Source organism: Heterodontus francisci, chromosome 3, assembly GCF_036365525.1.
Source record: "Heterodontus francisci isolate sHetFra1 chromosome 3, sHetFra1.hap1, whole genome shotgun sequence".
Taxonomy (NCBI): Eukaryota; Metazoa; Chordata; class Chondrichthyes; order Heterodontiformes; family Heterodontidae; genus Heterodontus; species Heterodontus francisci.
Genome location: NC_090373.1, coordinates 176,080,202 through 176,097,222, shown reverse-complemented (window position 1 = coordinate 176,097,222; position 17,021 = coordinate 176,080,202). Strand labels below are relative to the sequence as shown.

The 17,021-nt window shown below is 44.8% G+C and overlaps 1 protein-coding gene across 4 annotated transcripts in view; it reads right to left on the bottom strand.

The window, feature by feature from the left end:
• si:dkey-16j16.4 (uncharacterized) overlaps positions 1 to 17,021 on the bottom strand; it is a 154,094-nt gene that overhangs the window by 40,268 nt on the left and 96,805 nt on the right. Inside the window, exons 4-5 of one of the 4 annotated variants that reach the window (XM_068027772.1) lie at positions 14,738 to 14,873; positions 4,691 to 4,744 (exon numbers count right to left, since the gene is read on the bottom strand). The exons of 1 other annotated variant lie outside the window; for it this stretch is intronic. In XM_068027772.1, the coding sequence (XP_067883873.1) occupies positions 14,784 to 14,873 (90 nt within the window). In that variant the 3' untranslated portion in view covers positions 4,691 to 4,744; positions 14,738 to 14,783. Of the gene's footprint in view, positions 1 to 4,690; positions 4,745 to 14,737; positions 14,874 to 17,021 lie in introns of those variants that run through there. 2 more of the 4 variants (XM_068027762.1, XM_068027769.1) reach the window with 2 other exon arrangements.

Genomic DNA, 17,021 nt, shown 5'->3' with positions numbered 1-17,021 from the left:
CGGTTCCGCTAGGGCCACTCAGCTCCTGACCTCATTACAGCCTTGGTTCAAATGTGGACAAAAGAACTGAACAACAAGAGGTGAGGTGAGAGTGACTGCCCTTGACATCAATGCAGCATTTAACAGAGTATGGCATCAAGGAGCCCGAGCAAAACTGGAGTCAATGGGAATCAGGGGGAAAACTCTCTGCTGGTTGGAGTCATACCTAGCGCAAAGGAAAATGGCTGTGGTTGTTGGATGTCAATCATCTGAGCTCCAGGACATCACTGCAGGAGTTCCTCAGGGTAGTGTCCTCGGCCCAACCACCTTCAGGTGCTTCATCAATGACCTTCATTCAATCATAAGGTCAGAAATGGGGATGTTCGCTGATGATTGCACAATGTTCAGCACCATTCTCGACTCCTCAAATACTGAAGCAGTCCGTGTAGAAATGCAGCAAGACCTGGACAATATCCAGGCTTGGGCTGATAAGTGGTAAGTAACATTCACGCCACACAAGTGCCAGGCAATGACCATCTCCAACAAGAGAGAATCTAACCATCTCCCCTTGATGTTCAATGGCATTACCATCACTGAATCCCCCACTATCAACATCCTAGGGGCTACCATTGACCAGAAACTGAACTGGAGTAGCCATATAAATACCGTGGCTACAAGAGCAGGTCAGAGGCCAGGAATCCTGCGGTGAGTGAATCACCTCCTGACTCCCCAAAGCCTGTCCATCATCTACAAGGCACAAGTTAGGAGTGTGATGGATTACTCTCCACTTGCCTGGATGGGTGCAGCTCCTACAGCACTCAAGAAGCTCGACACCATCCAGGACAAAGCAGCCCACTTGGTTGGTTGTGCATGGTGTGCCATTCACTCCCTCCACCACCGACACACAGTGGCAGCAGTGTGTACCATCTACAAGATGCACTGCAGCAACGCACCAAGGCTCCTTAGACAGCACCTTCCAAACCCCCAACCTCTACCACCTGGAAGGACAAGAGCAGCAGATGCATGGGATCACCACCACCTGCAAGTTGCCATCCAAGTCACACACCATCCTGACTTGGAACTATATTGTCGTTCCTTCACTGTCGCTGGGTGAAAATCCTGGAACTCACTTCCTAAAGCACTGTGAGTGTACCTACCTCACATGGACTGCAGCGGTTCAAGAAGGCAGCTCACCACCACCTTCTCAAGGGCAATTAGGGATGGGCAATAAATGCTGGCATAGCCAGTGACACCCACATCCCATGAATGAATTTTAAAAAAAATTCCGCCCCCTTTAAGCATTTTGCACTCAGACTATCTCAGTTGATATTAGATAAGTTGAAATCCCCTACTATTATTACCCTATTGTATTTACACCTCTCTGAGATTTGCCTACATATCTGTTCCTCTATCTCTCCCTGACTGTTTGGAGGGCTGTAGTACACGCCCAGCAAAGTGATTGCCCCCTTTTGTTCTTAAGTTCTACCCATATGGCCTCATTTGAGGAACCTAAGATATCATCCCTCCTTACTGCAGTAATTGACTCCTTGATCAACAGTGCAGTGCCACCTCCTCTTTTATCCCCTATCACGCCTGAAGATTCTATACCCTGGAATATTGAGTTGCCAGTCCTGCCCCTCCCTCAGCTATGTCTCTGTGATAGCAATATCATAATCCCATGTGCTAATCAATGCCCTCAATTCATCTGCCTTATTAGTAAGACTCCTTGCATTCAAGTAAATGCAATCCAGCCTTGCATTTTTCACTTGTGCCTTAACAGGTCTCTATTTGCTCTGCTTTCCAGACTGACTCAGTTTCTTTTCTATATTTGGCTGTGCCTCACCCCCTACTGTACCTCCACTCTGTATCCCATCCCCCTGCCAAATTAGTTTCACCCCCCCCCCCCCAACAGCACTAGCAAACCTCCCAGCAAGGATGTTGGTCCCGTTCCGGTTCAGGTGCAACCTGTCCAACTTGTGCAGGTCCCACCTTTGCCAGAAACAGGCCCAGTGATCCAGGAACCTAACGCCCTCCCTCCTGCACCATCTCCTCATTCATCTGCTCGATCCTCCTATTCCTATACTCGCTAGCATGTGGCACAGGGAGTAATCCAGAGATTACAACCTTTGAGGTCCTGCTTTTTAATCTGCTACCTAGTTCCCTAAATTCTTGTTGCAGGACCTCATCCCTCTTTCTACCTATGTTGTTGGTACCAACGTGTATCACGACCTCTGACTGCTCACCTTCAGAATGTCCTGCAAAAGAGGTTGACTCTTCTTGTAGCTTCAAATACTTTCCAGAGTCTGTTATGTTACTCTTTTGTAATATTCTATACTATCATGTGATTCATCAAATCATTTTCATGACCCATGTGCTCGCACAGTGGATCTTTTTCCCATATGTTTCCAAAAGCATATGCAATACCAAAAGGAAAACCATAAAAATGTGTACTATCCATAAAGCGTATTGAACATGCAAACCTTGGCAAATGCTTCATTCATTTTGTGGTGCCAAGAATCTCATTATACACTACATTGGTTTCTTACTACTTTACACTATTTTGTTTTGTTGAACCCGACTGGCTGATTATCCAAAACACAGGATGTCTGCAACCCACTTAGTCCCTGGTAGAAAACACTGGGGGAACTATCTTGAGTGCATTGCGCTTTTGCTTGATCTTTCAATGCTTCCAGTGGCCTACGCTTTGTCTGAGGTTAGATCTTCTCCGTTAGCTGCTTGATTCCATGAATTACCTGGTGTTCCAGGGATTATTCTGCCTTTCATTCCTGATTTACCAAGTGTGCAGGTCTTACTGTGAGGCCTTACTGCCATTACATTGTTTTCTGCTTTATGCACACACATTGTGTTTTGCTCTAAAGACGTGAAACAAATGTACCCACACTACCCCCCAGGTTATCACAGCTCTGAGTTTCTCCTCATAACTTACCCCCAAGACCTAGAATGTCCTCAATAAAAACAGAAAATCCCAAAAATACTCAGCACATCAGCTGTGGAGAGAGAGACACAGGTGCTCAAATCGATACCAAATAAAACCTGTTTTTCACCTCTTCTGGGAGACTAAATGGTTTCCAAACTTGGTGGTGGGGTTTGTGGAGGGGTTTGCATGTATTGTCATGCACATGACATTGCAACTCTGTGTTCCTAGTGCCAAGGTTGGAAGGACCAGTAGCTCCTTTCCTGTCCATCATTTTCCATATGTTTGTAAAATCGGCACCGACCTGCATTGGCTCATAATCAGGTGCCCTTGGCCTACTTCTTAGTAGCTGCTTAGCCTCATCGACAGATGAATGCTGAATAATCCTCCACTTTCATTGATGGAGGCCAACATGTAGAGGGGATTTATACATTCCCTTTACTGGCATGCCTTGCCGTTCATGAATTTGCACTACAAATGCGTGCAAAAATAAATTGTGGTAGAAAAATGAAATAATAATCACTCCCTCTACAAGTTATTGCATAAACAGCATATGTGATCCTCACTCAAGAAAAAGCATGGCAATAGAGTTTGTGCCTCATACCCACACGATGCCATTTTAACTCTGTGCAAAAATGGGATCAGAAGGCCAGTCAGCCCCGACAGGCAGGGACCTACTTAAGATGCAGAAGTTATGGCCGATGATATCATTGGCACTAGGAACTTAGGAACAGGAGTAGGCCATTTAGCCCCTCGAGCCTGTTCTGCCATTCAATGAGATCATGGTTGATCTGTGACCTAACTCAACATAGCTGCCTTTGGCCCACATCCCTTTTACCTTTGGTTAACAAAAATCTATCAATTTCTAATTTTAAGTTAACAATTGATGTAGCATCAATTGCAATTTGTGGAAGAGAATTCCAAACTTCTGCCACCCTTTGTGTGCAAGGTCCGGCTCTAACTTTTAGACTATGTCCCTTTGTTCTAGACTCTCCAACCAGTGGAAATAGTTTCTCTCTACCTATCCTATCCGTTCCCCTTAATATTTTGAAAACTTCAATCAAATCACACTTTAACCTTCTAACTTCAGGGACTATAACCCTAGTTTGTGTATTTCTCCTTGTAATTTAACGCTTGGAGTCCAGGTATCATTCTGGTGAATCTACACTATACTCCGTTCAAAACCAATATATCTTTTAACTCCCAGCGTCATGAGGTCTGCAAGACACTGCACTTCCCAGCCAAACCTGGGATGGGGATTTGGCTGGCAGGCCAAGGTAAGTTTCTTTTGTAGGTATTTGTTAGGAATCCTTGTGGGTTGAGGGGGAGCAGGAGTGATTTCTCAGGCTCTTTGCAAGAGGTCCTTGAGCCTCTCCATGCCCAACTGGCCTCTCCCACCTCCACAATGCAGTGGAGAACCCCTCTCAACTTCCACCCCATCTCACCTCCCTCACCAACCCCCACAACACTAACTTAAGTTAGTTTTGGATCCTCGGCAGCTTATAGCTCCCAGCACAATTCCCACTCCTGCTCACCGACCATGACCGCATTCCCTAAACCTCAATATTTTGTTTTTGGGCGGGATAAAGATCAAAAATATTACAATGAGGCTAAGGGGTTAAATGACCCTGGGAGTCCTACTGAAATCTTTGCAGGGGCTTACTGTGCACACCAAGCATGCCCAGAGTTAAAAATCAGGCCTAGAGTAAGGCACAAAGGTGTGGGGTGGGAGGGGTAGGATTGGCTACAGATTAAAACAGGACTTGATATACTCACTCGAATTTTAATAATTCTTGTTTTAGCTCCACAGTTTTTCTTCAGTAACATCTTCTAAGAAAAATAAAATCACATTAAAAACTGATGTAAAACCACATCTAATTATTTATAAAGATATAGATTATAGACCAGCACAGAATGGTACAGTATCACACAATATTGTGTTACACGCTGTCCACAGTACCATAAAAACATTAAGCAGGAAACAGAATTAAGAAAAAAACCTTGCATTTATATAGCACCTTTCACAACCTCATGATGTTCCAAAGTGTTTTGCAGCGAATGAGGTACTTTTGTAGTGTAGTCACAGGTTAGCAAGACCATTAAAAAAAAAAGCGAACCTTTATTTCTTGAGGGATGGAGTTGAAAAGTACAGAAGTTATGCTAAACCTGCATCGAACCTTGTTTAGACCAGAGTATTTTATGCAGTTCTGGTCGCCATATTACAAAAAGGATCTAGAGGCACCGAAGAGGGTGCAGTAAGATTTACATGTCAGGAAAGGATAAACAGGAGCTGAGGGGTGACCCAATAGAGGTCTTTAAAATTATGAAAGGTTTTGATAGAGTGGATAGAGAGAGAATGCTTCCACTTGTGGGGAAGAGCATAACTAGAGGCCATCACTATAAGATAGTCACCAAGAAATCCAATAGGAAATTCAGAAGAAACTTCTTTACCCAAAGAGTGGTGAGAATGTGAAACTCGCCACCACAGGAAGTGGATTGAAGCAAATAGTATAGATGCATTTAAGGGGTAGCTGGACAAGCACATGAGGGAGAAGGGCTACGATGATGGGTTTAGTTGAGGAAAGGTGGGAGGAGACTCGAATGGAGCATAAATGCCAGCATGGACTGGTTGGGCCGAATGGCCTGTTTCTGTGCCATATCTCCTTTGTAATGTAATCCTATGCAACGTCTTGTAGGAAAAATGGCAGCCAATTTGCGCACAAGCTCCCACAAACACCAAAAAATGTTAACGACAAGATTATCTATTTTAGTGATGTTTGTTGAGGAATAAATATTGGTCAAGGACACCAGAGAGACAGTGTCGTGGGATCTTTTACGTCCACCTGAGAGTCATCCAAAAGACTTTTTCCACCTTTCACACGGAGGAGCTCTGAAAAATTAAAATCGGAATGGGAAAAATAGAGGGCAGGATAGAGCCAGGAAAAGTAAGAAAATAAGTGGTGGAAGAGATCTGCATAAAAGTTTTATGGAGGGGAGAACACAACAGGAAATAAGTAAAGAGCAACCAGGAGAGGGATCAAGACCCATACATTGGAGTCATTTAATAACCAGTGGTAGAAGGTCCAACACTTTATACCCACTCCCCACGTACGCACACGCGTGCAAGCACACACCATATACACAATGTTGCTGAAGTGTCGACTACCTTATTATAGCAATATAACTTGTAATAATACACAAGACATTTATTGACTATCTCCTCTTCACTTCTGCCCTCAGCAGCTTTACTGCTTCTTGTCACTCCAGGTTTCCATCCATTGCCTTCCTGGCTGTGAAATATTGACCAAGTTTGGATTCAGCAAGGTTCCTTATTCTGATGAACCATCAGCAATTTGTAATATTAAGTTTGTTTCTCTCTCCACAGATGTTGCCTGATCTGCTGAGTATTTCCAGCATTTTCTGTTTTTTTTTTAGTTTTCCAGCATCGCAGTATTGTGCCCTTCTTATTCTTGTCTTGCTGTGAAGGAAAGGTGGGCAAGGGGAATGCTGTTAGGTGGCAGGGGAACTCTCCCAGCTGGCATATAGTCAAAGGCAACTGGTTAACAGAACTGATAGCTTATTTTCCCCTTCCCGTGTAAACATCTGCCCTACACTTGGCAACTGCCCACAATGGGATGATCAAAATCACCGCGCTCCCAGTTGGGAATTTTAGACGCAGACATGTCCCGTCAAAACTGAATCTTAAAAGGAAACTACGAAGGTATGAGGCGCATGTAGGCTATGATGGATTGGGAAACATCACTTAAAGGGATGACGGTGGATAGGCAATGACAAACATTCAAAGAACGCATGGATAAACTGCAACAATTGTTTATTCCTGTCTGTCGCAAAAGTAAAATGGGAAAGGTAGCCAAACCATGACTTACAAGGGAAATTCGAGATAGCATTAGATCCGAGGAAGAGGCATACAAATTTGCCAGAAAAAACAACAGACCTGAGGATTGGGAGCAGTTTAGAATTCAGCAAATGAGGACCAAGGGATTGATTAAGAAGGGGAAAATAGAGTACGAGAGCAAGCTTGCAGGGGACATAAAAACTGACTAAAAGTTTCTATAGGTATGTGAAGAGAAAAAGATTGGTGAAGACAAATGTAGGTCCCTTACAGTCAGAAACAAGGGAATTTATTCTGGGGAACAAAGAAATGGCTGACCAACGAATTGCATACTTTGGTTCTGTCTTCACAAAAGAAGGACACAAATAACATACCAGAAATGTTGGGGACCACAGGGTTTAGTGAGAGAGGGGAACTGAAGGAAATCAGTATTAGTAGAGAAATGGTGTTGAGAAAATTGATGGGATTGAAGGCCGATAAATCCCCAGGGTACAATCTACATCCCAGAGTACTTAAGCAAGTGGCCCTAGAAATAGTGGATGCATTGGTGGTCATCTTTCAAGATTCTATAGACTCTGGAACAACCCTACAGATTGGAGGGTAGCGAATGTAACCCCACTATTTAAAAAGGGAGGTAGAGAGAAAACATGGAATTATAGACCAGTGAGCCTGGCGTCGGTAGTGGGGAAAATTCTAGAGTCCATTATCAAAGATTTTTATTGCAGAGCACTTGGAGAATAGTGGTAGAATCGGACAGAGTCAGCATGGATTTACGAAAGGGAAATTATGGTCGACAAATCTACTAGAATTCTTCGAGGATGTAACGAGTAGAGTTGATGAGGGGGAGCCAGTGGATGTGGTTTATATGGACCTTCAGAAGGCTTTTGACAAAGTCCAACATAAGAGGTTAGCGTGTAAAATTAAAGCACATGGGATTGGGGGTAGTGTATTGCGATGGATAGAAAATTGGTTGGCAGACAGGAAATAAAGAGTAGGAATAAACAGGTCTTTTTCCGAATGGCAGGCAGTGACTGGTGGGGTACTGCAGGGAGCGGTGCTAGGACCCCAGCTATTCACTATATATATTAATGATTTAGATGAGGAAACTAAATGTAATATCTCCAAATTTGCAGATGACACAAAACTGGGTGGGAGGGTGAGTTGTGAGGAGGATGCAGAGAGGTTTCAGGATGTTTTGGACAAGTTGAGTGAATGGGCAAATGCATGGCAGATGCAGTATAATGCAGATAAACGTGAGGTTATCTACTTTTGTAGCAAAAACAGGAAGGCAGATTATCTGAACGGCTAGAAACTGAGAGAGGGGAATATGCAACGAGACCTGGGTGTTCTCGTACACCAGTCGCTGAAGGTAAGCATGCAGGTGCAACATGTGGTAAAAAGGGCAAATGGTATGTTGACCTTCATAGTGAGAGGATTCGAGTACAGGAACAGGGATTTCTTGCTGCAATTATACAGGGCCTTGGTGAGGCCACACCTGGAATATTGTGTGCAGTTTTGGTCTCCTTAGCTGGGGAAGCATGTTCTTGCTATAGAAGGAGTACAGCGAAGTTTTACTAGACTGATTCCTGAGATGGCGGGACTGACATATGAGGAGAGATCGAGTCGGTTAGGATTATGTTCGCTGGAGTTCAGAAGAGTGAGGGAGGATCTCATAGAAACCTATAAAATTCTAACAGGATTCGACAGGGTAGATACAGGAAGGATGTTCCCGATGGTGGGGGAGTCCAGAACCAGGGGTCATAGTCTAAGGATACGGGGACTGAGATGAGAAGAAATTTCTTCACCCAGAGAGTGGTGAGCCTGTGGAATTTGCTACCACAGAAAGCAGTTGAGGCCAAAACAAGTTTTCAAGAAGGAGTTAGATATAGCTCTTGGGTCTAAAGGGATCAAAGGGTATGGGGCGAAAGTGGGAACAGGTTACTGAGTTGGATGATCAGCCATGATCATAATGAATGGTGCAGCAGGCTTGAAGGGCCGAATGGCCGAATCCTGTTCCTATTTTCTATGTTTCTACATCAGTCCCTCGTGCAGCATCCCAGAAGGTGACTCAGACATTGGTTGGACTGCGGCCGTAACAGGGCATCAGTGAGTGACACCTGATACAGAGTGTAACATCATGATTGGCGTGTTGCCAACAAAAGGACGGTTGAGGGCAGCAGCTTTAAGAAACTGCTGGCCTCTGTAATGCTATGACTGATGTTCCGAAGAATCAGATAAAATTGGAATCACACAGCACAGCAGGAGGCCGCTCTGCCTATAATGCCTGTGTTGGGTCTTTGAATGAGCTTTCCAGTTGCTTCCCTGCACACTCTCCCCATAGCTCTGCAAATTTTTTCCGTTCAATTCCCTTATTCAATTCCCTTTTGAAAATTATTATTGAAACTGCTTCCACCATCCTTTCAGCCAGAGCTTAAAGCCATGGTTTGCTCCTCTTGCTGCATGTGGGAATCCGGGAACATTTCCAGTCTCCGGGACCAGCATGTGTGCAGGAAGTGTGTCCAGCTGCAGCCCCTGGAAGCTCGGGTTTCAGAGCTGGAACGGCGGCTGGAAACACTGTGGAGCATCCGCAAGTCTGACAGCATTGTGGATAGCACGTATAGAGAGGTGGTCACACCGCAGCTGAAGGGACTTGAGGAAGGAAGGGAATGGGTGACCAGTCCAAGAGAAACAGGCAGGTAGTTCAGGAGTCCTCTGGGATCCCGCTTGCAAATCGGTATTCCATTTTGGAGGCTGATGAGGCTGGTTCCTCCAGGGAGTGCGGACAGAGCCAAGCTTCTGGCACTGCAAGCAGCCTGTCTGCACAGGAAGGGGGAAAGAGAGGAAGAGCAATAGTAATAGGGGATTCTATAGTCAGGGGAACAGATAGGCGCTACTGTGGCCGTCAACGTGACTCCAGGATGGTGTGTTGCCTCCCTGGTGCCAGGGTCCGGGATGTCACTGAACGGCTGCAGGGCATCCTGAATTGGGAGGGTGATGAAGCAGAGTTCATGGTACATGTTGGTGCCAATGACATAGGTAGAAAGAGGGATGAGGTCTTGCATCAAGAATTCAGGGAGTTAGGCAGTAGACTAAAAATCAGGACCTCTCGGGTTGTAATCTCTAGATTACTCCCAGTGCCACGTGCTAGTGAGTATAGAAATAGGAGAATAGCACAGATGAACGCGTGGCTTAAGAGTTGGTGCAGGAGGGAGGGTTTTTGATTCCTGGACCACTGGGACCGTTTTTGGGGAAGGTGGGACCTGTACAAGCGGGACGGTCTACATCTGAACCAGAGGGGGACTAACATCCTTGCTGGCGGGTTTGCTAGTGCTGTTGGGAAGAGTTTAAACTAATTTGGCAGGGGGAGGGGACGCAGACTCCTAGCAGAATAGGGACACAGCTAAACACAGGAAAGCAAACAAGTCAGAGGGAATACAGCGGAAGTAAGTTTCAAGGGAGTAAGACCAGGATGGAAGGACAGTACTTTAATGCCAGGAGTATTGCAGGTAAAACGGATGAGTTAAGGGCAATGATTGACACGTGGAATTGTGATGTAGTAGCCATCACGGAGACATGGTTGAGCGAGGGGCAGGATTGGCAGCTCAATATCCCGGGATATAGAATCTTCAGGCGAGACAGAGGAGGGGGTAAAAGAGGAGGGGGCATTGCAATATTAGTTAAGGAGTCAGTTACTGCAGTAAGGAGAGATGATATCTTGGAGGGGGCATCAAATGAAGCTTTATGGGTAGAGTTTAGGAATATAAAAGGGACAGCCACATTGCTCGGTGTTTATTATAGACCCCCAGATAGTCAGCGGGAAATTGAGGAGCAAATATGTGCGCAATTTGCAGAGGTGTGTAAAAATAATAATAGGGTAATTATATTAGGTGATTTCAACTTTCCCAACATTAATTGGGATAGTCATCGTGTTACGGGCTTAGATGGAGTGGAGTTCTTAAAATGTATACAGGAGAACTTTTTAGCTCAATATGTAGAGGATCCAACAAGGCAGGGTGCAGTGCTGGACCTAATTCTGGGGAATGAAGCCGGACAGGTGGTTGATGTGTCGGTGGGGGATCATTTTGGTGATAGCGACCACAACATGGTACAATTTAAGCTTGTTTTGGAGAAAGAAATAGACAAGTTGCAAAAAAAGGTTTTTGGGTTGGGGGAGAGCGAATTTTAGTAAAATAAGGCAGGATCTGTCCAAGGCAGACTGGAAAGCATAACTTGTCAGGAAATCTACAGAAGAGCAGTGAGGAGCATTCAAAAAGGAAATGGGGAGGGTACAGGCCCAACATGTTCCCTCTAGGGTACTAGGTAGGAGCAACAAGCCCAGAGAACCATGGATGACCAGAAACATTCAGGGTACGATGAGAAGGAAAAGAGAGGCTTTTAGCAAAAACAAGGAGAGCAAATCAACGGAAGCATTAGTGGAATACAGAAAGTGTAGGATGGAGCTTAAGAAAACAATTAGGAGAGCAAAGAGGGGATATGAGAAAGCTCTGGCTGGTAAAAGTAGGGAAAATCCCAAGATATTCTATAAGTATATCAATGGGAAGAGGATAACCAGGGAAAGAGTAGGACCCATTAGGGACCAAGGGGGAAATTGGTGGGTGGAGCCAGAGGAGGTAGGGTGTTGAATGAATACTTCACATCTGTCTTCACCCAAGAGAATGAGGATGTAGATATGGAACTTAGAGAGAGAGACTGTTAGGTTCTTGAACAAATTGTCATAGGGAGTGACAAGGTATTGGAGGTTTTGGAAGGCTTAAAAGTGGACAAATCTCCAGGTCTGGACAATTTGTGTCCCAGGATGCTGTGGGAGGCGAGGGTAGAGATTGCAGGGGCTCTGACCCTAATTTTTAATTCCTCTCTGGCTACGGGGGAGGTGCTAGAGGACTGGAGAACAACTAATATGGTCCCATTATTTAAGAAAGGTTGTAGAGATAAGCCAGGGAACTACAGACCAGTGAGTCTCACGTCAGTGGTAGGGTAACTATTGGAGAAAATTCTAAAGGAGAGAATGTATCTCCACTTGGAGAGGCAAAATTTGATTCGGAATAATCAGCATGGCTTTGTCAGAGGGAGGTCATGCCTAACAAATTTGATTGAATTTTTTGAGCGTGTGACCAGGTGTGTAGATGAGGGTCGTGCAGTTGATGTAGTTTACATGGATTTCAGCAAAGCCTTTGACAAGGTCCCACATGGGAGACTTATCAAGAAAGCAAATGCACATGGGATACATGATAAGGTGGATTCAAAATTGGCTTAGCTGTAGGAGACAGAGAGTGATGACAGACGGCTGTTTTAGTGACTGGAAGCCAGTGTCCAGTGGTGTACCACAGGGATCTGTGCTGGGTCCCCTATTGTTTGTTATTTATATAAACGACATAGATGACTATGTGGGGAGTAGGATCAGTAAGTTCGCGGATGACACAAAGATTGGCCGAGTGGTTAACAGTGAGGTGGGACTGTCTTAGGTTACAGGAAGATATAGACGGGATGGTCAAATGGGCAGAAAAGGGGCAGATGGAATTTAACTCTGAAAAGTGTGAGGTGACACACTTTGGAAGGAGTAATGTGACACGGAAGTATTCAATGAATGGCCTGACACTGGGAAGTTCCGAGGAACAAAGGGACCTTGGCGTGTTTGTCCATAGATCTCTGAAGGCAGAAGGGCAGGTTAATAGGGTGGTGAAAAAGGCATATGGGACACTTGCCTTTATTAATCGAGGCATAGATTACAAAAGCAGGAGGTCATGTTGGAGTTGTACAGAACTTTGGTCAGGTCACAGCTGGAGTACGGTGTGCAAATCTGGTCGCCATGTTATAGGAAGGATGCGATTCACCAGGATGTTGCCTGGGATGGAACATTTAAGCTATGAAGAGAGGTTGGATAGGCTTGGGTTGTTTTCGCTGGAGCAGAGGAGACTGAGGGGTGACCTGATCGAGGTGTACAAGATTATGAGGGGCATGGACAGGGCGGATGGGGAGCAGCTGTTCCCCTTAGTTGAAGGGTCAGTTACAAGGGCTCACAAGTTTAAGGTGAAGGGCGGGATGTTTAAGGGGGATTTGAGGAAGAACTTTTTTACCCAAAGGGTGGTGACGGTCTGGAATGCACTGCCTGGGAGGGTGGTAGAGGTGGATTGCCTCACATCCTTTAAAATGTACCTGGATGAGCACTTGGCACGTCATAACATTCAAGGCTAAGGGCCAAGTGCTGGCAAATGGGATTCGGTAGACAGGTCAGGTGTCTTTAATGCATCGGTGCAGACTCGATGGGCCGAAGGGCCTCTTCTGCATTGTATTATTCTGTGATTCAGTGCATTCCAGATCATCGCAACTCACTGTATAAAAAAAAAATTCTCCTCACTTCCCCTCTGGTTCTTTTAATCTGTGGGCTGAACTGAGATGAAGGGGCTTCTTCATCAAATGCCTGAGTACAAAGGAATCAATGAATAGGCCTCAACTCAAAAAACATATCAGAACTTTCCACAAAATTTGGATACTGGGAAGCACTGGTGTCTTCAACAGGACACAAAAAAATGTCTTATGCTTTTCTCATTTTTTTTCTTCCTCATACCTTGTGCTGGATTTTCATGTTGGGGCAGGAAACGAAAGTCGGGACCACTTCTGGGTCCCGAACTCGACCCTGGGAGGAAACAGAAATGAGGCCCAAGTTTCACAGGGCGACCCCTTAATTGATATGGAGACGGTTTTGGTGGCCAATTCGCAGGTGCAGGGGCAGGAACGGAGGTGAGACAACTGAAGTGTGGCCCTGATTTGAACTCACCATGGCAGCCATTACTGTGACTGCCATTTTGGGTGCTGAAAGTGGACAGTAAAGAATCACTGGGCTGGAATTCTCATTTCCATGATGTCTCAGGAGTGTTGCAGACCTGGAACCCAGGGCAGGGCAGCCCCTCGATTTTCGAGGTGGAAGTGATGCTGAAGGTTGTGCGAGAGAGGAGGGAGACCCGCTTCCCGGAGGATGGCAGGATGAGGCCACCCAAATAGAATAAACTGGCCTTGGTACAAATCACTGCTGCTATCTCTGCCTTCTGAAAAGAACCTGGATCCAGTGCAGGAAAAAAGTTCAATGACCTCACACGCTCTGGCAAAGTGCGTGCAGTCCCAAACCCTCAGGACAGGCCTCTGGGTATTCACCCTCCAGCAGCCACACCAGCTGAGCAGCCTAAGGGCACATGCTGCTCGAGGGGTGTGTGACCAGGGTATTTACTGACCCCGCAGCATGGTTCAGATCCATAGTGATGGTGAGAAGCTGCCAACACTGAAACATGCAGCTTCTAATGAATATGACCAGTTGCCATTGGCCATCGAGGACAGCAGTGCTTTATCTCGTTGTCTTTTGTCCTTGCAGGAGAAATGGGAACACAATGCCAGGACAGCGCTCAAACAGATGGAAAGGTAACCTTGTTGCAAATTATCACAGCAATGGAGGATCAAGCGATGAAAATAACCATGATCGAAGACCACGAGGAAGTCAGCCCTGGCAAAATGGGCACTCATGATGGATATGGTGATTACAGAGGGCACTGTGCTCATTAAAGAGGTGCACTGCATTCCACCCCATTCAATGACATACAGAAGACTGAGCTGCATTGGGAAGCCTCAGCACTGCAGAGGTTTCTGCTAGAAACATAGCACGCAGAAACATAGGACTTAGGAGCAGGACTAGGCTATTCAGCCCTTCGAGCCTGCTCCACCATTCGATGAGATCATGGCTGATCTGATTGTGGTCTCAACTCCACTTTCACGTACTGGAAGCTACATATATTAATACACAGGGCCCTGTTCTTTGCAGACAGAAAGAATATGTGCATAGTGTCTTTTTCAGCTGAACAAAATAAGTGACAGCTATTCACTGGTTCATACCTCAGGGCAATGCCTTGACCAATCAGAATCAAGCAGCCTGGTTTAAATTTTAAACAAAGCTTGGCAGTTACCTGTCAGTCACCGTAAACTGGTGCATTCTCCATGGCAACGCCTCTATCAATCAGAGTTCACTTGCCAACCAATCAGCACTTTCTTCTCATACCGTACAAGTTGTTTTCCCTTACATTGCTTCTTCTTGCGATTGTCCTGATGAGTGCAAGATGAAAACCTTTGACAATATGTCTCTATTTTCAGCAATACTCAAGTTAAGGATTGTATAAGATTAAAAGAAAAGGCCTATAAACTTACCAGACATAGTAGCAAACCTGATGATTGGGAGTATTTTAGAATACAGCAAAGGAGGACCAAGAAACTGATAAAGGGTGAATAGAATATGAAAGAAAGCTAGCAAAAATATAAAAACAGACTGTAAAAGCTTCTATAGGTATGTAAAAAGGAAACATTTTGCTAATACAGATATGGGTCCATTATAGACAGAGTCAGAAGAATTTATAATGGGGAATAGAAAAATGGCAGAGAAGCTAAATGATTACCTTGTGTCTGCCTTCACTGAAGATGATACAAGAAATCTCCCAGAATTAGAGATCCAAGGAACTAAGGGCAGGGGGGGGGGGGGAGATGAGGAATTGAAGGAAATTAGTATTAGTAAGAAGGTTGTATTGGGAGAAATTAATGGACTGAAGGTTGAAAGTCCCCAGGACCTGACATTCTACATCCCAGAGTGTTGAAACAGGTAGATATGGAGATCGTGGATGCATTGGTGATTATCTTCCAAAATTCTACAGATTCTGAAGTGGTTCCTGCAGATTGGAAGGTCGCAAATGTCACCCCACTATTTAAAGGGAGGGAGGGAGAGAGGAAACAAGGAATTACAGACCTGTTAGCCTTACATCAGTCATTGAGAAAATGCTAGAATCTATTCTAAAAGCTGTGATAAATGGACACTTGAATAATGATGATCTGATTGGGCATAGTCAACATGGATTTATGAATGGGAAATCACGTTTGACGAACCTGTTGGAGTTTTATGAGGATGTTACTAACAGAATTGATAAAGGGGAGTCGGTGGATGTGGTATACTTGGATTTTCAGGAGGCTTTGATAAAAGTCTCCCACAGGAGGTTGGTTAGCAAAATTAAAGCACATGTGATAGGAGGTAATATATGGCATGGTTAAGGATTGGTTAACAAGCAGAAAGCAGAGAGTCGGAATAAATCGGTCATTCTTGCGTTGGCAGGCTGTGACTAGTGGGGTATCGCAGGATCAGGGCTTGGGCCTCAGCTGTTCACAATATATATCAATGATTTGGATGTGGGGACCAAATGTAGCATTTTCAAGTGCACAGATGACACAAAACTAGGTGGGAATGTGTGTTGTGAGGAAGATGCAAAGCGGTTTCAAGGGGATTTGGACAGACTTAGTGAGTGGGCAAGAACATGACAGATGGAGTTTAATGTGGAAAAATGTGAAGTTATCCACTTTCGTAGGAGAAAAAGATGTGCAGAGTATTTCTTAAATGGTAAGAGATTAGAAAGTGTAGATGTACAAAGGGATCTGGGTGTCCTTGTCAATAAGTCACTGAAAGCTAACATGCACGTACAACAAGCAATTAAGTAGTATGTTAGCTTTTATCGCAGGAGGATGAGAGTACAGGATAGTGAAGTCTTGCTTTAATTGTATAGAACCTTGGTTAGACCACACCTGGAGTACTGTGTGCAGTTTTGGTCCCCTTAACATAGGAAGGATATTATTGCCATAGAGGGAGTGTAACGAAGATTCATCAGACTTGTTCCTGGGATGGCGGGACTGCCCTATGAAGAGAGATTGGGGAAACTGGGTCTGTGTTCTCTAGAGTTTCGAAGAATGAGAGGTGATCTCATTGAAACCTACAAAATACTTAAAAGGATATACAGGGTAGATGCAGCTAAGATGTTTCCCCTGGTTGGGGAGTCTCAGACCAGGGAACACAATTTCAAAATAAGGGGGAAGCCACTGAGGAAAGAGAAAAGGAGAAACTTCTTTACTCAGGTTTGTAAATCTTTGGAATTCTCTACCCCAGAGGGCTGTGAAAGTTCAGTCATTGAGTATGTTTAAATCACAGACTGACAGATTTCTAAATACAAATGACATAAGGGGATATGAGGATAGTGTGGGAAAAAGACATTGAAGTTGATGATCAGCCATGATCGTAATGAATGGCGGGGAAGACTCAATGGGCTGAATTGCCTACTCCTGCTCCTACGTTCCTATCTCCAAGCTTCTTGATCATCTTCACTTGCTCATCCAAGTAGTGAGTCTCCAGGAAGTCACTAAGAGGGTCTGTCCTCAGTGGAG